The sequence below is a fragment of the Stegostoma tigrinum genome, chromosome 13 (assembly GCF_030684315.1).
Source record: "Stegostoma tigrinum isolate sSteTig4 chromosome 13, sSteTig4.hap1, whole genome shotgun sequence".
NCBI lineage: Eukaryota > Metazoa > Chordata > Chondrichthyes > Orectolobiformes > Stegostomatidae > Stegostoma > Stegostoma tigrinum.
In genome coordinates this window covers 15,188,722-15,216,041 of record NC_081366.1, presented here as the reverse complement: position 1 = coordinate 15,216,041, position 27,320 = coordinate 15,188,722, and the positions used below count along the sequence as shown (strand labels likewise).

General features: G+C 42.1%; 1 protein-coding gene and 1 long non-coding RNA gene across 3 annotated transcripts in view; one reads left to right on the top strand and one right to left on the bottom strand.

Annotated features, from left to right (window-relative positions):
• Positions 1–20,908, bottom strand: part of LOC125458123 (uncharacterized) — a 35,777-nt gene extending 14,869 nt beyond the window's left edge. Inside the window, exons 1-3 of one of the 2 annotated variants that reach the window (XR_007248766.2) lie at positions 20,798–20,903; positions 16,302–16,387; positions 13,364–13,548 (exon numbers count right to left, since the gene is read on the bottom strand). This is a non-coding gene — a long non-coding RNA (uncharacterized LOC125458123). Of the gene's footprint in view, positions 1–13,363; positions 13,549–16,301; positions 16,388–20,797 lie in introns of both variants that reach the window. The other variant, XR_009446603.1, reaches the window with a different exon arrangement.
• A 129-nt stretch (positions 20,909–21,037) lies between these two features.
• Positions 21,038–27,320, top strand: part of kif3a (kinesin family member 3A) — a 55,393-nt gene continuing 49,110 nt past the window's right edge. The window contains exon 1 of the mRNA XM_048543270.2: positions 21,038–21,215. Within this exon, the coding sequence (XP_048399227.1) occupies positions 21,210–21,215 (6 nt within the window). The 5' untranslated portion in view covers positions 21,038–21,209. The remainder of the gene's footprint in view (positions 21,216–27,320) is intronic.

Genomic DNA, 27,320 nt, shown 5'->3' with positions numbered 1-27,320 from the left:
GTTGGACTAGGGTGGACAAGGTCAGAAATCACACGACACCAGGTTACAATTCAACATGTTTATTTGAAAACACAAGCTTTTTAAGCCTTGCTTCTTCTTCAAGTGTTGGTGAGGTGGTATCAGACACACATTTTATAAGTAAAAGATCAAAGGGTCACACCACCGATGAAAATATATTTATCAACTCTAAGATGCTGTTAAATCTTTAATCAGTTAGAAGGTTTTACTCGATTAATATATGTAAATCTCAAATTTCTTTCAAGTCACTGCCCTGACAGAACTAAAGGTTTTATCAGTGTAAAGAAGAGATGACATTTGAGGACAGACAATACGTGTCAGGTATGACGCCTTGTTTAGAATCTGTTTGTGCTTTGGTTTGGAGTCAGGCTGGTTTTATTTCTAAAGTACTAGACTGTTAGCCATTTGAGAAAATTGGATCAGGTGGAGAACTACACCTCTCAGCCATTTGGAAACAGTATCCAATCCACTGTAGTTGATTTTGCAGGAGTTATGAATACTTGCAAGTTGACTTCAAGAAAGACACTACCTATTGTTCAATGTTCCTCATGTTGAACCATTATGCCTGCTTCACCATTCAACAAAATCATTGTTCATCCTGGAGCTGGACTTCTTTGATGCCTGTCATTGATGCACAGTCCAGATCTCACCGCAGCCAAGCAGTCTGAAATTGAAAATTGCTGCATACTCTAGAATATGTGTTGACTTGTGGAAGTGTTTGTTGTTACACTCTTACTGTGTAGTTTATTGAAAACTAAGAAAATAAAATTGATGCAATGTTGGATCTCCTCATCAATGGTGGTCTTTTGAGAAAACTGTTCATTGACGTGTGGGAAGTGCTCAGTATTTTCCAGAGTGTCTCCTAATGTACAGAAGGTGGGATATTTGAATTAACAGTTCTGAGTTGATATAAGTTTTGCTTTGGAAACAGGCTACATCCTTTGTGTATAGAATTGAAGAGATAGAAAGTTGTTTGCAAATCTGGTTTTGAATCAGCAATGACACTGTACTCATATATGTAATGTAGGTCATGTAAGTCTGTGGTGGTCAGTTTAGTTTCGATATTTTCATCTAGCCAATGTTTAATACGTGCACAAGAGGCCAGTCGATCTTTGATTAAATAATCACTAGCAGATAGATTGAAGTAATATTTGGGGTGAGGAGGAAATGACAATCAGACAACCTTGCTATGAGCTACCAGGAACACATCCTATTCTTACCCAGGGAGCAGGTCTTACCCATGGATGCTCATCAAGATGAATTCAATGCAAAGTGTTTATTCCCAGTGTACCTTTAACCAGTTACAAAGTTGAAATCTGCTATTTAATTTACAAGCCAATTTTAAACTAAAAAAAAGTCACAAAAAGAATTCAGATACTCTGAACTTAACCACTTTACTTGTTACCCTTTTCCAGTTGCATACTCCTAACCATGTGTTTAATTCTTCCATCCCCGTCTGTTCCACAGTTGTATGTCCATCTATCAGCTCCACCACGTTGGCAGAGTCTTCAATGGTCTCATGCTGTAATCTGGAATTCTCTGCTAAATCCTTTTAATTATTTCATTGAAAGCTTCTTTAAAATCCTTTTTGTCAATCAATTTTGGTCAAAAGCCATTACTCTCTGAGCACTCATCTGTTACTCAATGAAGCTCTCTGACATGTTTAAAACATTTAAAGGGTACACTAATGTAGTGAAGCTCAGAACCATATCTCTATTTTTCACACAATACTCATCCTCAAGAGACTGTAATGCATGGGCAGCGATTTTAAACTGTTATTTTGAGCCTGCTGAAAACTCATTGGGAAATCAGTAAATTCAATTCATTAAGAACTTATCAAAAACAATCACACGCATTTGGTTTAAATTTGAACCGCAGTTTCTCAGACAAAAGGGCATTTAAATGTCATGCTCCATTAAGTTTGCTTTGCAATACTCGTTATACATATTTCCAAAGGGATGTCAGAAAGAACAAATAAAATTGATGATTGAATTGATGATTGCCCTTCAAACCTTCATGCTGTTTTCTTCATGTCAGCCCCATCAAGTTGGTGCCTCCCAGAATTCCCACCCATCCCTTTCATTTACTTACGACCCCATTTAGACCCTGAGCCCCAGGCCTACCACAATGCAATGCCCAACACTGTGGTGCACCGTCCCTCCATGGAATCCAAGGAGGTAGTGACCACTGATGACCCCTCCCAAAGTACCCCATGCCTTACAATGTTATATTGCCTCTCACCCTTGTATGTACAGTTACTCGCTTTACAGTGATTGTTCCCACTCCATCCCAACATGCTGGCTCTAATCCTCACAACTGACTTGCCCAATTTCCCCAACACAGCTCCTGATAAATATACTTGAAATCTAGTGCCTAAACTCATAGGACTAACTGTGGCTCAGTCCCCAGACCAACTCTGGGTGACAAACAAAATTGATGATAGTTTGGACGCATGCTTGATTTTTGTGCAGCTCTGCAACTGGCCTGTTGGTAGTTATCAGACTAGATGGGATCAACCTGCAGGACTGACAATGGCCTGATTCATTAACTGTCATGGCACAAATCTATGGATCTTGCATGCATCAAGCTACCAATTCACCGTGGTCAATCTCCTGGATTGAGGACAATGATGCCCTTGACTAGTTATGGCAACACCCCTGAGAGATCATAGTCTCGCTTAACTTGAATATGCGGTATTTCCCTTTAGAATTTCAGGCATAGCCATTTTGTTTGAAGTACATGCAATGTGTTGGCTGAATAAGCTGCTGGCACATGCTGTAAGTGTGATCTTCTGGAACTGGAAGTCAATGCTGTATTGGCACGTCAACGCCAATCACTGAGCAAGGAACATCGGAACAACATTGACAGAGCAGATTGCTGTGCACCATGTCTATCCACTTGACTGTTCAGTGTTTGCCAACATGACAAGCTGCCTAGCTTCAGAGATAATGGGAACTGCAGATGCTGGAGAATTCCAAGATAATAAAATGTGAGGCTGGATGAACACAGCAGGCCAAGCAGCATCTCAGGAGCACAAAAGCTGACGTTTCGGGCCTAGACCCTTCATCAGAGAGGGGGATGGGGAGAGGGAACTGGAATAAATAGGGAGAGAGGGGGCGGCGGACCGAAGATGGAGAGAAAAGAAGATAGGTGGAGAGAGTATAGGTGGGTTGGAAGGGAGGGGATAGGTCAGTCCAGGGAAGACGGACAGGTCAAGGAGGTGGGATGAGGTTAGTAGGTAGATGGGGGTGCGGCTTGGGGTGGGAGGAAGGGACGGGTGAGAGGAAGAACCAGTTAGGGAGGCAGAGACAGGTTGGACTGGTATTGGGATGCAGTGGGTGGGGGGTAGAACTGGGCTGGTTGTGTGGTGCAGTGGGGGGAGGGGACGAACTGGGCTGGTTTAGGGATGCAGTAGGGGAAGGGGAGATTTTGAAACTGGTGAAGTCCACATTGATACCAATAGGCTGCAGGGTTCCCAGGCGGAATATGAGTTGCTGTTCCTGCAACCTTCGGGTGGCATCATTGTGGCAGTGCAGGAGGCCCATGATGGACATGTCATCTAGAGAATGGGAGGGGAGTGGAAATGGTTTGCAACTGGGAGGTGCAGTTGTTTGTTGCGAACTGAGCGGAGGTGTTCTAAACCACTGTACCCGGTGTGGCTTCCTCTACATTGGGGAAACCAAGCTCAGGCTTAAAAAATTCATTCCCTCTTCCCAATTCCTCCGCCTCCGCCGCATCTGCTCCCACGATAAGACATTCCACTCCCGCACATCCCAGATCTCCAAGTTCTTCAAGGACCGCAACTTTCCCCCCACAGTGATCGAGAACGCCCTTGACCGCTTCTCCCGTATTTCCCGCAACACATCCATCACACCCCGCCCTCGCCACAACCGCCCTAAGAGGATCCCCCTCGTTCTCACACACCACCCTACCAACCTCCGGATACAACGCATCATCCTCCGACACTTTCGTCATTTACAATCTGACCCCACCACCCAAGACATTTTTCCATCCCCACCCCTGTCTGCTTTCCGGAGAGACCACTCTCTCCGTGACTCCCTTGTTCGCTCCACACTGCCCTCCAACCCCACCACACCCGGCACCTTCCCCTGCAACCGCAGGAAATGCTACACTTGCCCCCACACCTCCTCCCTCACCCCTATCCCAGGCCCCAAGATGACATTCCACATTAAGCAGAGGTTCACCTGCACATCTGCCAATGTGATATACCGCATCCACTGTACCCGGTGTGGCTTCCTCTACATTGAGGAAACCAAGCGGAGGCTTGGGGACTGCTTTGCAGAACACCTCCGCTCAGTTCGCAACAAACAACTGCACCTCCCAGTCGCAAACCATTTCCACTCCCCCTCCCATTCGCTAGATGACATGTCCATCATGGGCCTCCTGCACTGCCACAATGATGCCACCCGAAGGTTGCAGGAACAGCAACTCATATTCCGCCTGGGAACCCTGCAGCCTAATGGTATCAATGTGGACTTCACCAGTTTCAAAATCTCCCCTTCCCCTACTGCATCCCTAAACCAGCCCAGTTCGTCCCCTCCCCCCACTGCACCACACAACCAGCCCAGCTCTTCCCCCCGACCCACTGCATCCCAATACCAGTCCAACCTGTCTCTGCCTCCCTAACCGGTTCTTCCTCTCACCCATCCCTTCCTCCCACCCCAAGCCGCACCCCCAGCTACCTACTAACCTCATCCCACCTCCTTGACCTGTCCGTCTTCCCTGGACTGACCTATCCCCTCCCTACCTCCCCACCTATCTTCTTTACTCTCCATCTTCGGTCCGCCTCCCCCTCTCTCCCTGTTTATTCCAGTTCCCTCTCCCCATCCCCCTCTCTGATGAAGGGTCCAGGCCTGAAACGTCAGCTTTTGTGCTCCTGAGATGCTGCTTGGCCTGCTGTGTTCATCCAGCCTCACATTTTATTATATTAAGCTGCCTAGCTTTCTGTCTGTGCTAAAAGGCGGGACAAGACAGAATTGCTATGAGCTTGTAAGTTTTGAATGAAGTGGCAATGCACGAAAAGGTGAGGTGAGGCTGAAATGCTGTGAGGGACCTAAGAGATACATTTACTTGATTTGACATTCAAGTTGAGAATTGGTGCCATCTGGTTTCTCTCAAGTGCCTGGGAAAATAGAAACCTGTATATTAGCGAAGGGAAATTCACTAATAAAGACATGTAAATATATAGAAATAGCGTCATCGAACATAGAACATAGAAAAGTACAGCACTGTACAGGCCCTTCGGCCCACAATGTTGTGCCGTGGAATAATCCTAATCCAAAAATAAAATAACCTAACCTACATTCCCCTCAATTCACTGCTGTCCATGTGCATGTCCAGCAGTCGCTTAAATGTCATTAATAATTCTGCTTCCACGACTACCACTGGCAACTATTCCATGCGCTCACAACTCTCTGGGTGAAGAACCTCCCTCTGACGTCTTCTCTATACCTTCCTCCTAACACCTTAAAACTATGACCCCTCGTGGCAGTCAATCCTGCCCTGGGGAAAAGTCTCTGGCTATCGACTCTATACATGCCTCTCATTACCTTGTACACCTCGATCAGGTCACTTCTCTTCCTCCTTCTCTCCAGAGAGAAAAGTCCAAGCTCAGTCAACCTTTCCTCGTAAGACAAGCCCCCCAGTGCCGGCAGCATTCTGGTAAACCTCCTTTGCACCCTCTCCAAAGCCTCCATATCTTTCCTCTAATAGGGCAACCAGAACTGGACACAATATCCCAAGTGTGGTCTCATCAGGGTTTTGTAGAGCTGCAGCATAACCTCATGGCTCTTAAACTCGATCCCCCGTTAATGAAAGCCAAAACACCATATGCTTTCTTAACAACCTTATCCACTTGGGTGGCAACTTTGAGGGAGCTATGCACTTGAACACCAAGATCCCGCTGTTCCTCCACAGTGCTGAGAATCCTGCCTTTAATCCTATATTCAGCATTTAAGTTCGACCTTCCAAAATGCATCACTTCGCATTTAGCCAGCTTGAACTCCATCTGCCATTTCTCAGCCCAGCTCTGCATACTGTCAATGTCTCACTGAAGCCTGCAATAGCCCTCGATACTATCAACAACACCTCCAACCTTTGTGTCATCAGCAAACATACTAACCCACCCCTCAACCTCCTCACCCCAAGTCATTTATAAAAACTACAAAGAGCAGAAGCCCAAAAACAGAGCCCTGCGGGACACCACTCAGCACTGACCTCCAGGCAGAATACTTACCATCTACAACCACTCTCTGCCTCCTGTCAGCCAACCAATTCTGAATCCAGACAGCCAAATCACCCTGTATCCCATACCTCCTGAATTTATGAATGAGCCTGCCATGGGGAACCTTATCAAATGCCTTGCTGAAGTCCATGTAAACAACATCCACTGCTCGACCCTCGTCAACCTGTCTCATGACCTCCTCAAAGAACTCAATAAGATTTGTAAGGCATGACCTGCCCCTCACAAAGCCATGCTGACTCCCTTTAATCACGCTATGCTTTTCCAAATAGTCATAAATCCTATCCCTCAGAATTCTTTCCAAAACCTTGCTGACCACAGACGTAAGACTGACTGGTCTGTAATTTCCAGGGAGTTCCCTATTCCCCTTCTTGAAAAGAGGAACAACATTTGCCTCCCTCCAATCTTCTGGTATGACTCCCGTGGAGAGTGAGGAAGCCACTTAGTTGCAAGCTTCTCATCCAAGCATTGAATCCTTAAGTAGGAAAAGATTCTTTTTTCAATGTCAAAAATTGCATTCTCGTGACATTGTCCAAAATTTTCCACAATTGCCTACATCTTTAGATGGTATTTGAAATATTGTGATCGGTTTTGGGTCACATATCTAAGGAAGGATGTTCTGGTGTTGGAAGGGATCCATAGAAGGTTCACAAGAATGATCCTGGGGATGAAGAGTTTGTCAAATGGGAAGTGGTTGAGGACTCTTGGCCTGTAATCATTGGAGTTTGGAAGAATGAGAGGGGACTTGATTGAAACTTACAGCAAACTGAGAGGCCTGGATTGAATCGACATGGAGAAGATGTTTTCACTAGAAAGAGAAATAGAACTGAACAGCATAGCCTCAGAGAGAGAGAGGACGACCTTTTAGATTGGGGATGAAGAGGAATGTCTTCAGCCAGAGGATGGTGAATCTGTGGAACTCATTACCACAGACGGCTGTGGAGGCCAAGTCAATGAGTGTATTTAAGGCAAAGATAGATAGTTCTTGATAGATAGGGTTACAGAGATAAGGCAGGAGAATGGGGTTGAGAAATTTATCAGCCACAGTTGAATGATGGAGCAGACACAATGGGCCAAATGGCCTAATTCTGCTCCTAAATCTTATGGTGTTATGGTCTAACAGAACATTTAGATTGTAAATCATAGGCAGCCTTCCTACCCTGAAGTCAGATACTTGAATTGGAACAGCAATAAAATTATGCATTACATCTCAAAGTTTATTGGAGAATTAAGCACAGCACTCCCCCAGGAACACTGATAGTTCACTGCTGAATTTTCTCCTCTTTTAGATTTCTAGCAGCTTCATCAAGATGAAACATTAACAGAAGGAAACTTTTAATACATGTTGAGTGTAACTGGAACCTAAATGGTATATTTCTAGTTGAGAAAGTGGCTCAGAAATGACATTGATATTCATTACAATCTGTGAGATTTTAGGAATTCTAGCAAAGAAGAAGGCTATTAAGTTAAAACAGTTTTCAAATAAGTCCCAGCCTAAAGAAAAGCTTTTTGAAGTTTTCTACCAGAATCATACACATGCAATGCTTTTAGCTGGCTGCCTGCTACTGCCTTGATTTGATTGAAGTAGCTGAATGTGTTCTGTCATCTTTGTAACACTACTTTGATGCACGTCTGGGACTTCATGAATATTAAATGAAACAGCTCAAATGAAGCCATCTTTACATTTCTATATTGCCGATGCATTTGCTCATAAGCAGAAGACTGTGAAATAAAAATGAATGTGTGAAAATTGACCCACTCATTAGCAATATTTTGAGGGTGGCACAAGATCTAGCTTAAGCATTCTAATGGTTCTGTGGTGTAAAAATCAAATCCAATAGTAAGTGCAACAGTGTAGTACTTTAAAGAGTTTAAAATTTTGCTTTTAATTTTTTTGTTTTAATTTCCCTCTTTTTCCTTTTGCTTCTCTAATTTTACATTTTTCACTTAAATTCTTTTCTTCCTGAAGCTGTGATTCTTGTGCTATTTGTCAGGCTATAATTATTCTCTGATATCTTACTGACAGAACCATTGTTTAGGCATGAAACATGACATTTCTCACTCGCTGTGTTAAATCACTTTAAAGCCATACAGTGAAGTTGTAAGTTATTTCTCAATTTTTAAAATTAAATTTATTTACAGAATGCAACATGGTGTATGTTTGCATCTTTGCTAACCAACATCTAGTGTACCAGAAAGCTTTCTTCATACTCTTTTAGTCAAGGTACTTACTAATCAATATCCTTCACTTGTTTATCGGTGCAATACAATTAACATACCGTTAAGAGGCAAACATTTAAACGCATGTATCATCATCATAGATGAGCCTGACCATGTCTTCATCTGACATCTAATTTGTTGAATAGAGATCAGGCATTGGAAATTTGGAAAAATACCTTTGCAGTTTATAAGATGCAAGCAAACGACACTCAAATAATGAGAAGGGAAAAGAAATTCTCATTTTGGACAGTGAATAAAAAGCCTGAATGTACTTGTTACATCTGTATTTCTAAGTTCTGCTTGCAGAGTGGAAGCACCTGTGTGTTTTAGATATTGACTCATGACTTAAATATGAACATACAGGTGGGTTTAGCTCAGTCTTATTCACGATCAGGAAATTATTTTTTATACTTTGTCTATCTTTCCATTAAAATAGCTGTGTCTGTATTTATAACTGAGAATGCCTAAATGAGCTTGCTATTTGATAGGTATACTCCTCCCCCTTGCCATGGCATATATTGTTCTTAAAAAATACATACTACCTACAGATGTTTTTTCACTTTTTCCATAAAAATAGCCTGACTTGAATACACTTCAGCTTCATGTCTTTCACATCTAGATATTAAAGACTACCTATCCAGGCAATCTTTCAGTGGGATTCAGTTAGGAATAATTAACTATCATATGACAGTAAAAGAAGCAACGCTTGGTGAGTCAAAATAAGTTCACTACAGGCATAAAAGACAAGGAATATATTAGTATGAAAAGAATATTAATTTGCTGAGATATTGGAAACATATTGATTTCTAACATGGTAACAGGCTTATTAATGCTTATTAATGCAGTTTTCAATAAGTGTTGCGCTAACAGGATAGATTCATAGTATCAGACTAAGTAAACCAGAAATGACAGACAGCAAAGACAGGTTAAGAAATGGAAATTTCTTTTACTTCAGTTAGCACAAGACGAAGGAAGCAAGTTGGGTAGTCAATAACTTAATGACATGGCATCGAGGGAGCAGGATGTGGGTCTCAAAAACGAGATGGATTTGCTGAGTGTGTGGAAGAGATGGAAGAGGAAGTACGGTCGGTTCTGTGAAAATGCATGTTCCGGCAACATGAATTGGCTGTAACACGACTGACGATTAGGGGAATGTTATTTCTAAAACACAAACGTGTATTGGCTACAACACAATTCCGTTGGTACATGGAGGAGTGCACATCGACATGACATGATCATTTTGCAGACTTTGTCATGAATATGTGCAATCTTCGTGCCAAAAGGGTTTCCATGCTGGCATCATGTGATCATTTTGCAGATGTTGTCATGAAGTGCTTTCTATGAGAGGTACAGTACCCCAGGATTTTCTTTCTTTTGTACATTCTGCCACGTTACCCACAAAAATGCAAGGTCACAGTGACAAAAATGTTAGCGAGAAGTGTCCTGGTGATAAAATAAAGGTGCACATAAAAGAAAGGCTATAACACTGGAAGAGAAGCTAGGTGTTATAAAGCGTTTTGAGCATAATGACAGACCATGTGATATAATTCATGTAACAGGAATAAAGCAGTCTACCTTTTGCACCATTGGAGAGAATGCAGAAAAGATTAAAGCAAGCTGTATTGCTGGAACAAGTCTAAGTGCTAATAAATCTGCGAGGTTACGGAGAAAAGATCTTGAGGAGATGGAGCGGCTTCTAAGTGTGCGGATAGAAGATCAAACAAAAATGTGATCTGGGACCACCTTTCCAACCATAAAAGAGAAAGCCTTATCAATTTATGAAGTGCTAACAAAAAAAGCTGAAAATCCTACAGATGTGCCTGCCTCTAGTGTTAGCAGAGGTTGGTTTGCTGGTCTTAAGAACCACTATGCCTTTCATAACATAAAACAGCTCCCAAGAATCAAAGAACATTGTGTTGATCTTGCAAAGCAAGTTGGATTTGAAGTAGTGGAGCGTGAGGATGTTGAAGAGCTGCTTGAGTTCCACTGTGAAGACCTGTCTACAGCTGATCTACAACTACTTGCCGCTGAGGGGGAAGTCGTAGCTGGAGATGAGTAAGAGGAACAAAAACAAAGTTACTAGCAAAGCTCAGCATCTGGCAGCATCTGTGGAGGAGAAAACCGCGTTAAATCTGCGGGTCCGGTGACCCTTCATCAGAACTGAGGAAGGGTCACCGGACCCGAAATGTTAACTCTGTTTTCTCCTCCACAGATGCTGCCAGACCTGCTGAGCTTTTGCAGCAACCTTGTTTTCATTCCTGATTTACAGCATCCACAGTTCTTTTGGTTTTTATTATGAATAAGATGAAGTCCAGGATGCAGCACTGTGACAGCTTTCCACTTCTGTTTTGTCTTCTATTCTGAGGGAAATTGAGAAGCAGTTGCAGCTCTTAGAGGACAATGATTACAATGCAGAACACAGCAGCGTAGCAGTTAATGGAATAAGATCTTATCTGGTACCCTCTGAACAGCTTCTTCATGAAAGAAGAAAAAAGACAAAGCAGCAAAAACTGGATTTCTTTTTTAAGCCAACCCCCAAGAAACAGTCAGAAGACAATGAACTGCAACGATCCACTTCTAGATTAACTATTTTTTGCCCTAGCCCTGCAACCACAACTGCACCTGAAAGTGATGTTGATGACTCTCAGCCTCTGCATCAACAACAGAGCAACCTCAAAACCTCCTCCCCCATCAAGTCACCTTGATATTTTTTTCAATGTAAGGTGTTCAATTTACTTTTATTTCATTATTAGATATGAATTAAACATTTATTCAAACTGCGCTACTCTTTGTGTTTGGCTTTTGAGTGATTTTTGAGCAATTTTGAGTGTTGTTTTTTGGTGGCCTGCCCCTAACCCTGGTTTTCTCATAGGCTCCACTATTTGTACAGTGTGATTTTCTATAACGTAATGTTGCACAGGATTGTGTTATAACTGAACTGACCGGGTAAAGAACAAAGAGGGTAGGTCGCAGTCGAAAATGAAGGAAATAGGGAAATTCTTTTCCATTGAGGTTTAATGAGGAGAGGAAACACCAGAGATATTTGAACAAAACCAAAACAGAGATAATTCTGAAAAAAACTTGGCAGGTAAGGCAGCAGTTGTAGAGGGAGTAACAAAATTAATAGTTGCAGTCTGTGATCTTTTAGTAGAGCAGGTAGAAATTGAACATGTAACTTTTGAAACAACGACAAAGGTAGGGAAAGTGTAGAGGAGGAAATAACAAATTAAAAGGATGTTAAAGGGTGGAAGACAAGTGAGATTAAAAAACAAAAGGGATTATGGTGTAAGGTGAAAGAGGGTTGTTAAACGGGATAAGTGAAGAAACAAAAGAGAATAGATAAAAGATAGGTTCAGGCAAGGTGTAAGTAGGGGTAATAAGAACTGCCGATGCTGGAGTCAAACATAACACAGTGTGGAGCTGGAGGAACATAGCAGGCCAGGGAGCAACAAAGGAGAAGGAGAGCTGGCGTTTTGGGTCGGGATGCTTCTTTAGAAATGGGCATGCTCCTCTGATGTTGCCTGGCCAGCTGTGTTCCTCAAGCTCTACACTGTGTTAACGTGTAAATAGGAATGGTTAGATCTTTATCAACAGTTGCTTGTCTGAGAAAATGAAGCAATAGTAATGAAATTATTGAATTCAATGCTGAGCTGGAAGCCTTGGCTAGGAGACCAAATTAAAATAAGTGTGTGGGAATGGAACAGAGAATTAAAATTAAGGTGACCAGAAGCACAGGGTCAACTTGTTGTCTAAACACAGCTACTGCACAAAATGCTCACTCTTATCAATAGAGATAACAAGGTGTAGAGCTGGATGAATACAGCAGGCCAAGCAGCATCAGAGGAGCAGGAAGGCTGATGCTTCGGGCCTAGACCCTTCCTCAGAATTTCTGAAAAGGGTTCTAGGCCCGAAATGTCAGCCTTCCTGGTCCTCTGATGCTGCTTGGTCTGCTGTGTTTATCCAGCTCTACGCCTTGTTATCTCAGATTCTGCAGCATCTGCAGTTCCTACTATCTCTAGACTCTTATCAACACATGGTTTTCATACTGCATCATGAACAATGAAGACAGTACAATAAAATGAAAAGAACTCAAGCAAATTTTTATTTCTCCATAAAGCAGTATTTTGTGGCACTGCACAGTGAGAGGAATGAGTTAAGAGCACAGGTGTTGCATTGTCTAAGCCTGCTGTTTTAAGGACAGCAAGGCGTGTTGGAGATGAAGGGGTTTGGGGGATGAAGGAAGAGGAAATATATACCAAGGAATGAATGGAGAAATATGTAGTCATGGAAAAGGTCTATCAAGGTTGTATTTGACTGCGTGTGACATCAAGGAATCCTAGCAAAACTGGAATCAGTGGGAATCAGAGGGCAAACTCTCTGCTGGTGGAGTCAAACCTCGCACATATGAAGATGGTTGATGTTGTTGGAGGACAGCGATCTCAGCCCCAGAACATGTCTGCAGCAGTTCCTTGGGATAACGTTTTAGGTCCAACCGTCTTTAGCTCCTTCATCACCTTCCCGCCCTCATTAGGTCAGGATTGGGGATATTTGCCAATGATTGCACAAAATTCAGTGTCATTCATGACTCATCAGCTACTGAAGCTGTCCATCTTCAAATGCATGGGCTAACAACTAGCAGTAGCATTCACGTCACAAAAATGTCGGATTATGACCACCTCCAATAAGAGACAATCTAACCACCGCCCCCTTGACACTCAGTGGTATTACCATCCCAGAATTCCCCCACTATCAACAACCTGGGGGTTACCATTGACCAGAAACTCAACTGAACATGCAGTAAATGTAAGTACAGTAGCTACAAGAGCAGGTTTAAGGCTATGAATACTGAAGCGAGTAACTCACCTGCTGACTCCCCAGAGTCTGTCCACCATCTAAAAGTGGGAATACTCACCACTTGCCTGGATGGCTGCAGCTCCAACAATACCCAAGGAACCTGACACCATCCAGGACAAACAGGCCACTTAATTGGCACCACATCCACAAACATCCATCTGGTATTGATGCTCAGTAGCAGCACTGTGTACTATCTGCAAGATGAATTAAAGAAATTCACCGAAGATCCATCAACAGCAATTTCCTACTCCTTGACCACTTCCATCTAGAAAGACAAGGACAGCAGAATGGGTACAACATCACCTGCAGGCTCCCCTCCAAACTGCTCACCACACTGCTTTGGAAGTATCTCACCATTCCTTCACTGTCGCTGGGTCAAAATCCAGGAATTCTCTCACCAGTGGATTACTTATGGAACATGGACCACAGTCATTCTAGAATACAGCTCACTACCACATTCTCAAAGCTAGCTAGGGATGGGCAATAAATGCTGACCAAACAGTGACATCCATATCCCACCGCCGAATTTAAAAAAGAGCTTGTTGGTAGAAAAATCTCTCTCTCTATCCAGGGGTACCTGACTGTGGATCTAGTGGTGGAACAGAGAGAGGCAGTGAGGCCAAATGACACTCTTGTTGACTGGTTCCTAGTTGAACCTGTTGATGGTCATCTTGACTAGGCCACAGAACAGTCTCACAAGGAGATTTCCTAGTCTTTCTGCTCCATTTACCATAGTTGATCAAAGATCAGGAGCATAGCTAGTGAGGTGCAATCACCTCAGAAATTAAGGACAGTGCCACCAGATATTAATAGATGGACTGTAAACTCACACATCCTACATAAATGTAAAGTATGGTTTTTAGCTAAGGCTGCTGGGCAACATACTTAGTGTAGGCCTCCACCAGCTGGGGCAACATAGCAGCAGGGAGGGTTGAGGTACATAAGTGGCCAATAATGGACAAGCAGACCATCTAACACCTCTACAGTACTATTTAAAAGGGGAGACATAATGGGGAAAGGTGATAGGAGGCAGGCTGGCCATGTGTTGTATTTTATGAGCTCCTCTTGCCTTCAACTGAGCTGGCTAGTAACTGTAAAATTCTGCCTTCTGGTGACTTTTGGCGTGCAGTTGGTGTAATGTATTGCAAATAAGCTTTGAGAACCACTAGACAAAGTATCAATATCTCTTAGTAGGAGATGAGAAGTTTGACAAGACAAAAGAAAATTCAAATTAAAATTGTAAATATGATGCAAAATGAAGCCAAAAAGAGAATTTGGTAAGCAGAAAATATATTGATCAGAAGTAACATATTTTTTTTTTGTTTTCATTTAGAATTATTAGAAATGTATATTGTAATAAGATAACAACATTGTTGCAATTATCAATTTCTGGAATGGCAATAAACTTACAAGGGTGAAGTTAGGTTATCTTTGTCACTGTACGCAAATCTTTAACATCATTTTGTCAGATTGTCTTGTGGTTCAGTAGCAGTGTTCCTAACCTTGGAGCCCCAGGTTCGAAGTCCCACCTACTCCAGAGATGTGTAAACAGGTTGATTATGGAAAATAGGTTAAACTTAAAAAAAACTGCATATTTTGTCAAGGAAATCACAGAATTATTACAAAAATAGTATTAGACAATGTCAAAAGTAAAATTTGAAACATTGTTTTAGTTAATTATTGTTTATGCTGCTATAGGTTTGCTGTATTCAGGTATTCAATGAATGGTGATAAAATAAACTGATAAATACTTTGATGTTATAAGTGGAACACTGAAGGATCGATTGTCAACCTGAGTGTGACCTGGAAGCTACAATTCACTTGCACTTCCATAAACTATTATTCAGATGGCCAGATCATGTGTAAATATTAGACATACTAAATAATTCTCTGCTCCACATCGTCTACTGATAACAATGACAGAATAGAGATTTTTTTTCTAGGAGAGTTGAAAATCGATCACTCCGGGACCACGCAAACACCCATTATACCAATTACAATAAGCTAATTTGAGAGCTTATTGAGATGGAAGTCAGTGTCCTTGACATCAAGGCAGCATTTGACCATGTGTGGCATCAAGGAGTGTTCAAAACTAGTGTTAGTGGGAATTGGTGGAAAACTCTCTGCTTGTTGAAGTCATACCTAATGCAAAAAGGATGCTGTGGCCGTTGGAGGTCAGTCATCTCAGCTTCAGAACATCACTGCAGGTGTGCCTTAGTGTAGTGCCTTAGGCCCAATCATCTTCAGCTGCTTCATAAGTGATCGTTCCTCTTTCACAAAGTCACAAGAGGGGCCTTTGCTAATGACTGCACAACAGTCAGTCGATTCATGATACCTCAAAACACAAAAGCAATCCATCTCCAAATGCAAATAAGACCTAGACAATATGCAGATTTGGGCTTGAAAGTGGCAAGTAACATTTGGAATACATAAGTGCCAGCAATGACCATCTTCAATTCCATTGCCCTCTGACATTCAATAGTATTACCATTACTGAAACACCCACTATCAATATTTGGTGGTTACCATTGAAGAGAAACTGAACTGGGCTGACTACATAAATAATTGTATTACGTTAGCAGGTTGAAAATTAGGAATCCTGCAGTGAGTAACTCAACTCCAGTTTCCCAAAGCCAGTCCACAATCTATAAGGTACAAGTCAAGAGTGTGATGGAATACTCCACATTTGCTTGGATGGATGCAGCTCGAACAAAACAAAAAATATTTGACACCATCCAGCACAAAGCAGCCTGCATGGTTAGCACTACCACCATAAACATTTCATCAACACATAAAGCCTTTGGGCCACCTACAAGATACATTGCAGAAATTTACCAAGTCTCCTAAACCAGCATCTTCCAGCCCACAACCACTACCATCTAGACAGATATGGGCAAGAGTTACACAGGAACATCACCAACTACAAGTTCCTCAGCTAGCCACTCACCATTCTGACCTGGTGATGTCTCCATTCCTTTGTTCCTTCAGTATTTCCATTACTTCATTATTACTGGGTTGAAATCCTGGAACTACCTTCCAATAGGATAAGAGTGTATCAGAACTGCAGCAATTTAAGAAAGTAGCACACTACCAGACTCTCCAGGGTAAATAGGAATAAGCAATAAATGCTGGACCAGCCTACAAAGCCCAGATTTCCTGAATGATTTTTAAAAAATTGTACTGTGGTCCAGTGCATTTTTAAACTGACCCATAGCCAGAGAAATCAGGCCTGACAGAAAATTGGCCAAACTAAATTAAACAGTAGGCAGTAGCTATTAATTACAGAGGAGAGTGGAAATCAACATCAAAAAGTTTAGAAAAGTTCAGGGGAACCAGCAACAACCAGTCTGAAGATTGATACATTTCCAATACACAATCAGCTATTTTTGGCATCTTGACTGCCTGAACATATGCACTTTACACCTCCTGGCATTACAACAATGAATGGTGTTGGTGTGACCTCACTGGGTGATTGAACCCAGCTCATGACCCCATACTACATATAGCCATACAACATTCGGAAAGTCAAGGGCAAGGAAAGTTAAGAACACAGACCTGGATGCCACCCCATAAAGGAAGACTCAACCTGGTCTAGCAGTGGAGCTCCAACCAACTGGAGTAAGAGAGAAGACCTGCCCCTACCTACAATACCCACCTTCATGAAAGGGAACCAGCCCTGCATTGGCGAGGAAGGAGAATCCAGCTCAAATACCTGGATCGTTGCGGGTAATATCCTTTCTCAGATGATAGACAAATAGTTAACATAGTGGGAGTTTGAGAAATGCTCATGTGGTGTTTTTAATAGGGAAATGTATTGTTAACAAAATTGAGCTGAACTGCAAACAGAATCTGTGTCTCTTTGTTTGCTTCACTGACAAGAGGTCTTGGGTAAAATGTTTTTAGTACATGAACTGGTCAAAGTGTTCAAAGAATGGACAACAACAATTTTGAGTAACATGCATATTGTTGTATTTCTATTTCTTTTTACTGTAACAGTGTATTATTATGTGGACTGCATAATATGAAAAGACATCTGTGACTCACTTGGCAGTTCCCTACAGCTAACTTTTAAAGCCGTTCTGTGCTCTCAGCAGCCATCAGTGTAAAATCTGTGCTTAAAAAATCTATACTGATGTAGATGTGAGAATATTTTCCCTCATGACCTAGATTTGAGTCTACATCAGAGTCCTGGTGCAGTTGGGAAGCTAAACCTGTGTGGTTTCCCACTGACGTAGCCAAATCTCAACTATTCCATGAGTGTTGACTTCATATTGCAAATACAAAATATCTAAGGTCTCTAAAGCATGAGAAATACTTCCCCATTTATCCATAACTCTAGAAATGCATGATCTTCAGAGTGATTGGGCTGATTCAGCAAGATGCTTTCGAACAAATAGACAGCAAAAAAACTATCTTGTCAGTCATTACACAACAGTTCAGGACCTGTAAAAGACTCTACAAGATTCTAGAAGTTAGCAAACAACAGAATCAGATATACTTTTGAGGTCAATATAATTTCTCCAAATTTTGCTACATGTCAACATTTCAGAATATTTTGCAATAAATAAATGCTGAATGGTTTTCACCCAGTAAATCCAATTCTATTGACTGTCAGCATGATTCAGCACAAAATGTCCAAGCCTTTTTGTACATAAATTCAGCATGGTCAATAAGATAAAAACAAAGTACTGTAGATGCTGGAAATCATAAAGATAAAGTGCTGGAAATACCCAGCAGGTCCCCGGTAATAAACAAGATTTAATGTTTTGGCTAAAATCACTGTCAATTCACATTCAAGTTATGAGGTGAAGTATGACACTATTCACGACTACATTTCCTTGACAATATGTTTATCTGAAGAAAGCAGCATCACACATCTCCGTTTTTTACCTCCTAAACCTCCATGCCTCAGCAGTCTTTATTTCTGTGTGTTGAAGTACTTAATGAAACAGTAATTTTTACCTGTGTATCCTTATTAATATTATTATTGTTATTACTACTATTAGCAATGATGCTTTTTAACCCACTTTGAATAAGTCATATTTGACTTAAAGCATTAATTCTTTCTCTTTCCATAAGGGCTGCTAGACTTGCTAGTGTTTCCAGCACTTTCTGTTTTAATATCTGCTGTGTCACTGTGGTTTACAGTTATTATATATTTGGATGAGTAATCCAGAAGCATTGATTAATAATGCAAAAAATCGCATTATGTGAATTTTGTACTAGAGTACTGGAAATAAGAATTGGTTTCAAAAAAAGTAATTCTGAAATTCTGCATCTAAACGTACAACTAATTCTAGATTTACAACTGCATGAAAATCAAGGCTAATAGGCCATGATATGCTGACTTTTGGATAAGCTGTTTAATTTTTGCTTCATGGTGAATCCAAATGATCCCATGACACTATATCAGAGGAGATTTCTCCAGTGTCCTGGTCAATATTTATCCCTAAATCTGCATATCAGAAAATGATTTCATCACAGTGTTGTTTGTGTGAGTCTGCTGCAGCAAATTGTAGCCTGGTATCTTCATGTGCAAAAAACAAAATTAAATGATTGCTAATAATTGAACAAAAACCTACTAACTCAATCAGAGCAGTACAGTGGATCAGTGGCTAGCACTGCTGCCTCACAGCACCATGGATCCAGCTTCAATTATACCCTTGGGGGAACGTGTGGTGTTTTCACATTCTGCCCGCATCTGCGTGAGTTTCCTCTGCATTATCCAATTTCCTCCTACAGTCCAAAAATGTGCAAGTTAGATGGATTGGCCATGGAAAGTGCAGGGTTGCAGGGACTGGGATACCCTTCAGAGGGTCGGCGTGGATTTGATGGGCCAATTGGCCTGCTTCTACACTGTTGGGATTCCATTCTTCTCATCATGTAAACATAACATATGGAGGAACAACTTCTCTGTCTTCTGTATACTAGAATCATAAAATGATTTTTTGAAAAATGAAATTAATTTATTCTAAATAATTAACAACAAAATACCACATAAACCGAGAAGATCACAGGCCGATTTCCTGATCTGTACTAAGGCTGGATGTTGTATTCAACCTGGATATAATTGGGTTGCAATTGGTTTCAGTTTTCCTCAGCAATGGAAGGAGAAACTTAATCCATGATTTCTTTTTACTTTCAACAATCCCTGCTGGAAATGTGCTTGCATGTGTTATATAATGACCAGATTGAATTTTCTTAAGATTATTCCACTGGTCCATAAGCTGACAGGTGATCAGACTCAGGAGGTACTGAAGAGCTAGTACTATTATATAGTAAATTTGAATGAACAATTTGGTGAAAAGTGAAAGTCAAATATGCACCTTTGTATGTGTCAATGGGCTCATTGACAGTTATCCCTTCAGATGTTCAATACCAAATCTTTGGAGAGACTGAAAAACTATCTAAGGTCACAAACTGGAGACCTTGGCAGTGTTTAACAATGGAAATGAATGACATATGTGTTTCAAAGATAATGTAGCAGAAGGAATTAATGCTCACACTCCACCCATATTGAACACCACTCACTCTACTGATGTCACACATAGTCTGTAGGTCAAGACAGTTGCTTGCCAGCCCATTTAAGAGGAGAGTTAAGAATTAACCTTATTGCTGTGGGTCTTTAATGCATCTCAGCCAGACCAGATCAGGTATGGTTGGTAGATTTCCTACCCTGCAAGACATTAACTTATAAGATTGTGTGCTTTTTTACAGTAACTGGAACACCCACTAACATCAAGAAGAAAAATTCCTTGCAGAATCTAACTTTGCCATCTTTATTTAGAAGTGATAAGCAAGGTTGTACAAAAGTGCTCGGCCCTGAGAAAAATCCATATGTAAACTGACGTAACTCTATATGTGGAAATTAGATCTGCACAACTGCATCTATCAGAATAAAAATGAACCAATTGAATTGAAAAACCAGTAAGAGCATCATGATCAACGTTGGAATGATTACTGTTCTTAGACAAAGAAATTATGTGACATATTGTTTTATTGAGTATAGAATTATCATCTTAAGAGATCACACTATGTTTGAAAGCATTTAACATAAAATACTAAATTTCATTTAAAATAATGTAATCAATAATTAAATTGATTTGACAAATCTAGCACGAACTATACCACTGGTTGAAATGGGCAGGTCGGTTGTCTTGCCTGTTATGTGTGGCCGCTAGGATTCAAATCTACCCCAGTGTCAAGGAGAGGAAATCTCTTCAGCCTACTGCTTGCGTTTATTTGAAATGAGTTTCAGCAGTTTCACTCTTGTTGGCACAAAGCCATATTTGCAAATCTTAGTCAGAGAAACCACAGGCACGAGCGATTATGATAGATGCAGCTGTAAGCTTGTGGTTGAAATGGAAAGTGCTTCATCCCCCACCATCCTTCATAAAGTTATACAATTAAAAAATCAATGTATACAGATTAATTGTGTCTTACCCACTCAGCTACCTACACAAATCTCCCTCTTCCTCTTTCTTCTGCGGGGCCATTGTTAGTTCTGCGGCTTGTTCCCTCTCTGTCTGTCAGCGGTGGCCATGGAAACCAGACGCGCGCCATCTTCCATTCTGATTCGTGGCGGCGCGCAGAGCCCCGCCCCTTCCCCGAGGCGGGCCCAAGCTATTCGACACCGATTGGCCAATGCGGACCGTCAATCAAGTATGGGGGTGGACCGTCCGTGTGTCGCTGGCAAGTGAGCATGCGCAGAGCGGAGTCGAAAGGGAATCTCGGGGGTGGTTAGGCTCGAGCTCTTTGGGGTGAGCAGGAGGGAGTACTCGTGCAGGGGCGGCGGCGGCGACGACGGTCGGAGTCAAATTTGAATGTGCTCTCGAGGCCCGTGGCGACGATCAAAATGCCGGTGAGTGAGTTAATGTGAGTCTGCAGACAATAACGGCGGGCTTTGGCCGGATGGAGATATTCGGACTAGGGAGTGGGAGAAAGGACTCACGGGCCTCTGTTTAACCGCTGAGATGGAGCCTGGGTTTCAGATCTCCCGCTGGGGAGAGAGACCTCAGTCTGAAGCAAATCTGGACAATTAAAAACTCAAGCGCCCGGTTTGGTACCAGCCGTCTGCGAGCGGGGGAGGGGTGCGGGTTGGGGATGCGGCAGAAATTGGGTAGCACCCTTCGCCGTTTATTTTTCCTCACACCAGTTAAGCCAGATTCTTATTCCCCACCACGTCTGGGATCGGACTGAAAGATCGCTATATCCCTCCACTCTGATCCTCCTCCATTTATTTAAGGGAGGGCGGGCGGGCGATCAGTTGTAAGTGTACGAACCGACTCCGCCCACCCCCACCCTATCCCGCCAGGAAGGATCATCGTGATGGATTAGGTTCGAGCAGCGGGGATCTGGAGGTAGACCTGAATGTGATGTAGATATCACACATAGAGACACGCGCAAAAAGCTTGTGAGCCAAGCCCAAGCCGTAAACAGGAATCTGCTGTAAACAATACGTGGGGGTTAAGCCTGAGAAGGCTGATGACGCCCGCACCCATGTGTGTGTGAAACGGAAAGGTCTCTGAGCTTGCACAGGGTGAAGGGTTGCAATTCCAGGGCTGATGTTGCACCAGGTTTGGACGGATGGCCATGGCGGAAATATTGCCAGATGACAGGGCTTCCCTTTCCCTGAGACCCGCTACATACAACCTCCGTTCCTTCCAGTGCAGTTTAATGGGAGTGGTTCAGACTCCCCCGTCTGTATTTTGTTGCTATTCAACAACTTGTGCTAGATTTGAAGGGACAGCTACGATGGAAGATGCAGTTAAACGTTTTCTGGAGATTTGGATCCGTTATGAAGTTGGGTTCGTAAATGTCAAATTAGTACTTGCAAGTGTATAAAAAATGGTGCAGGGAAATTTACCAAAGTCCTGAATGTGACATTAAGCTTACAATGCCAGAATCCATTCACATAAACTGTTTTCCATGCTAAAGTAAATATAAGAACCAAAAGAACTGTGAATGCTGTAAATCAGAAACAAAAACAGAAATTGCTGGAAAAGCTCAGCAGGCCTGGCAGCATCTCTGAAGAGAAATCAGAGTTAACAGAATCCCTACAGTGTGGAAACAGGCCATTTGGCCCAACAAGTTTTCACTGCCCCTCCAAAGAGCACCCCACCCAGACCAATCCCCTACCCTTGCATTTCTCATATCTAACCCACCTAACCTAAACATCCCTGGTCACAATGCGCAATTTAGCATGACCAATACACCTAACCTGCGCATCTTTGGATTGTGGAAGAAACAGGAGCACCCAGAGGGAATCCACGCAGACACGGGGAAGAATGTGCAAACTCCACACAGTCGTTCGAGGGTGGAATCGAACCCAGGTCCGGGGTGCTGTGAGGCAACTGTGCTAACCACTGAGCTACTGTGCTGCCCCAAAGAAAGGTGAGACTCCTTTGAGCTGGAATTGAATCGACGACCTTTCAGGTCTGGAGACCCTTCCTCAGAAATGAAACATCGACCTGAAATGTTAACTCTGATTTGTCTTCACAGAGGCTGCCAGACCTGCTGAGCTTTTAGAGCAACTTCTTTTTCGAAAAAGAAGATGTAATTAGTTGAATCATCAGAATCACGGAGTAACCAGTACTTTGCTTTTGTACCAGCATTTAGAGTCTCAATGCAGCTCTGACCTGGACTGGAAGTGATCTGAAAGTCAAGTCCCTGTCACCATCACTTCCAGTCAAATGATGCCTTAATTTAAAAACAGAACTTGTTTGTTTTCAAATTTCTCCACCATTGGCGGCTGCACTTCAGTGTACAATTTCAGCTGCATACGTTGAAAATGGTGCAAAAGACCAATAAAGGTGATTTGGAGCTATGTGACCCTGTTATCTTATTTTCATGTTCTGTATTTATATACAGTAATTTAACTTGGTGTGCTTGGAGAGTGGCTTTTTAATATGCAGGTTAAAGGAAGGATCAAAATTACTCTAATGGTTCTCTTATGCTAATTAATTATTGTAGATTGTACTTTTATTGGAGCTTGTCCTTGTTTGTAATGGTGTCAATAAATTTCAGTATAATTAAATTTATGATATCAACATGAATCTGGATTTCAGGAATGTCTTTTCTTCAATTTCAACATTTTTTTATTTGTAAGCCTGTGAAAATCTCAGCTACAAAAGAGAGACGTTGTCACCAAGGTTAAAACCATTACTAACACAGCATCTGTACTACTCAGTCTTCGTGATGTCAACACAGAGTAACCTACATTTACCTCAGTAATATAAAACAAAGAACTTCAGTCCTCAAGATCTGAAACTAAAACAGAAATTGATGGCAAAACCCAGCAGGTCTGGCAGCATCTGGAAGAAAGCTAGTACTGTCAGTAACTAAAAGAATGTGATATTTATGTAGAAGATGAGGTTTGGGGTTGTGCGAGTGAAGAAATGTAGCCCAGAGAGAGACACATGAAAGGGGTAGGTAAGTAAGGAGATTATGAATAGCAGGCCAGGACAGAAGGAAAGCTGAATAAATAACAATAAGAGCTAGGATTAGGAGAGAATGGGTGAGCTGTACTGAAAACAACTCCTCTTTTAAGGATGGTGCATTGAAATGGCAGGAGCTGGAAGCTTTGGGTCATCTTTGCAGACAGATCATAGGTGTTCTGCAAAGTGGCCACCCAGTCTGTATGTTTGTCACCCCAGTGTAGAGGAGACCACAGTGTGTCCAGTTAACACAGTAGACTAGAAATGAAGAAGTGCAGGTAAATCACTGCTGGTGATTTCTGGGGCCTTGAATTATGAGGAGGCATTACATGGGAATCATGTGGTGGTGTGAGGAGGAGTTTGGAGTGGTGGAGGAGTGAACCAGAATATCCTGGACAGAACAATCCCTGAAGAATGTTGACAAGGGAGGGAGGGGAGTTTATGTCTGGTAGTGGCAGTCCTGGCAGTTTACTATTCTTTCAATGTAAACACTGGAGGAGTGGTAACTGAGACCCTGGGGGACCCTATTGTCATCGTGGGAATGAAGGGAAGGTGGGAGATAAGAGCAAGAGATGGGTTGAACAGGGCCCCTGTGAACTACAGTAGCAGGGAATCCTTGGTTGAAGAAAAATGTGGATGTTTCTGAGGCCCTCCTCTAGAAGGTGGCATTGTTAGAACAGATGCAACAGATGGAGAAATAAGGAGAATGGGATGGAGTCCTTACAGGAAGTAGGGTTGATGATGTATCGCCTAGGTAACTGTGCGTCAGTGGGTTTGTAATGGATATTGGTGTCCAGCCTATTCCCAGAAATGGAAATGGAGGTGTCAAGGAGGGAAGATTTGGAGGTGGAGAGGTGAAGTTGAGGGTAGGGTGGAAAGTGGAAGTGAAGCTGAAAATCAGAACTTCAGGGAAGCTGCACAGATGATGTCATCGATGACCTGGGAGGGGCTTGAATAGGATTGGAACAAAGAATGTCGCACATACCTCACAAAGAGACAGGCCTAACTGCGGCCCATACGGGTGCCCAATGCCACACGTCTGACTTGAAGAAAGTGAAAGGAGTTAAAGGGGCAAGTTTTTCAAAGTGAGGGTGAATTTGGTGGGGCAGAGAAGGGTGAATGGGGCTGGTTCAGGCCTTCGTTCCAGGAAGAAATGGTTGGCACTGAGACAATCCTGATGGAGGATGGAAGTGTAAAGGAATTGCAAGTCCGTGGTGAAGAGGATGCGGCTGCTGCCTGTGAACTGAAAATTTTGAGACTGTAAAGAATTGCTTATGTAGGTGAGAGGGACTGGATGAGGGAAGAGAAAATAGAATTGAGTTATGAAGAAATAAGTTTAGTGGGGCAGCAACAGGCAAAACCAGTATGTCTGCCCAGACAGTCCTGTTTGTGGACTCCGAGGAGAAGGTAGAAGCAGACTGTATGGAGTTGAAGGTCTTTGAGCTAGGAGGCTATCATGGGGAGATCCCTTGATGAGATGAGGTTGTATCCACAACTGTCACCAATGACCTGATGATGGATGGAGTCACAGCCCAAGGGGAGAGAGGAGAAGGTGTCTGAGAGCAGGCTCTCAGTGTCCACTATGTAGAAATTGGTATGCCAGAGAACAGAAGCGTCACCTATTGGCTTGATGTAAAAGTCAAGATACATTTTTCTCATCTTTTGTTTGGCTTGCTCCTACCTCTTTACAGAACCACAAATAAAACTCCAACCATTTATAACAATCCATTAACAGCCTAAAACGAAGCATTTGGTTGTTGCCAAAGTCCCCTGTACCCATGCCTCAACCTCCATGGCACCCTTGACATTCAGTTTGACCTGAGATGAGCTTCCAGCACTGCTTAATTTTACAATTGCATTGCTTCATCTATATCTCATCACCTATATGACTAAGACCCTTGATTTTGTAGATTTGATTTCTTTAATGTCCTACATGCTAACCTGTAGAATCCCCGACCTAAACTGCCATTTCATTCAAAACCCCGTTGTATGCATCCTTTATATAGCAGCTCCAATTTCCTCCTGACAATTTTCTTCATTTGTCTTTATTCAGTGGCTGACACCTGACAAATTGAATTCACATCCTCATTTTGAAATGCAAATTCCATTTATTCCTTTCTCCTACCTTGTTTTGTTACCTCTCCCAGTTGTATTCTTTTGTCCAATGGCTCTGGTTTTGCCCTCTGAGTCTAAATTGCAGCAAGACCATAGTATTTGTAGCTTCTTTCTTGAATTTTTCCAGTTTTGTTTTCTTTTAGAAACCTTCCCAAAACTATCTCTTCTAACCCTATAACATCATTCACCATTAATAAAGCTGAACCTTATTTTGCATTTTTTATACAATAAAGATTCTTATAAATTAAAGTTGTTAGAAGTAGTGAATCTGTATACACTTGCTGTACAGCATCAAATGTTCTGACGTAATTGTTCACCCATTCAGTCCATTGAGTCTGCATTGACTCTCCAAAGAGTATTCCAGCCAGACCCCTACCCTTTCCCCATAACCCCACATTTACCGTGGCCAACACATCCCTGGACACTATGCACAATCCACGTAAACTGCACATCTTTGGACTTTTCTTCTGCTGTAAACGCCTAGCTGTTATCCTCAGACTGTAACCCCTGAATTTGGGCTTCTTGCTCATCAAGGACATTCTTTCTGTATCTGCTTGTTTGTTCCTGTCAGAACTTCATAGATTTCTGAGATCCTCCCCTCATTCTTCTAAACTGAAGTGAATGTAGCCCTAAACGATTCCATCTCTCCCCATGAATCAGTCTGGTAAACCTTTCCACACCATCACTAGCCAGAACATCTTTCCTCACAAGCAGACAAACAGCGTACCGTACTGTGGGTGTGGTCTCTCCAAAGCCATGACAGTTGCAGCAAGACATCCCTGCTCTTGTACTCAAATCCTCTTGCTAGGAGGCCAACATACAGTTTGTGTTCACTACCAGCTGTATCTCCATGTTTGCTTTCAGTGACTGGTATACACAAATGCCTCAGTCTTGTTGCACCTCCCCATTTCCCAAACTGTCATCATGCAGGTAATGATATGCCTGCCAGTATCTGCAACCAATCTCACATTTATCCACGTCATGCTACATCTGCTGTGTATTTGTCCGTTTAATTAATTTGTCCAATCATACTGAAGCTTCTCTGCATCCTACTTGCAGTGTACCCTGCCACCCAGCTTTGTATCATCTGCAAACTTGGAGATATGACACACAGTTTCCTCACCTAACTCGGTTCTTGGCACCGTTGTGTGCATCTGCTTTAACATTGGATATGTTGGATAATAAATAGATTTATATATATTTTTCTGTACTGTGCATTTTTTTAAAGATACTGAATTTTAAATGGCAGTAACTGGTCTCTCTCTCAAAATGATTACTACTGTCATCAAATGCTGTTTCTCCAGAGAAATGCTCCAGAACAACTATCATAATAAATTCATTTTTCTGAGTGCCTGTCACTATAGCTTTGTGAAATACTTGATTGCATTTTCAACTTAAAAGGAGTCCTACTCCTT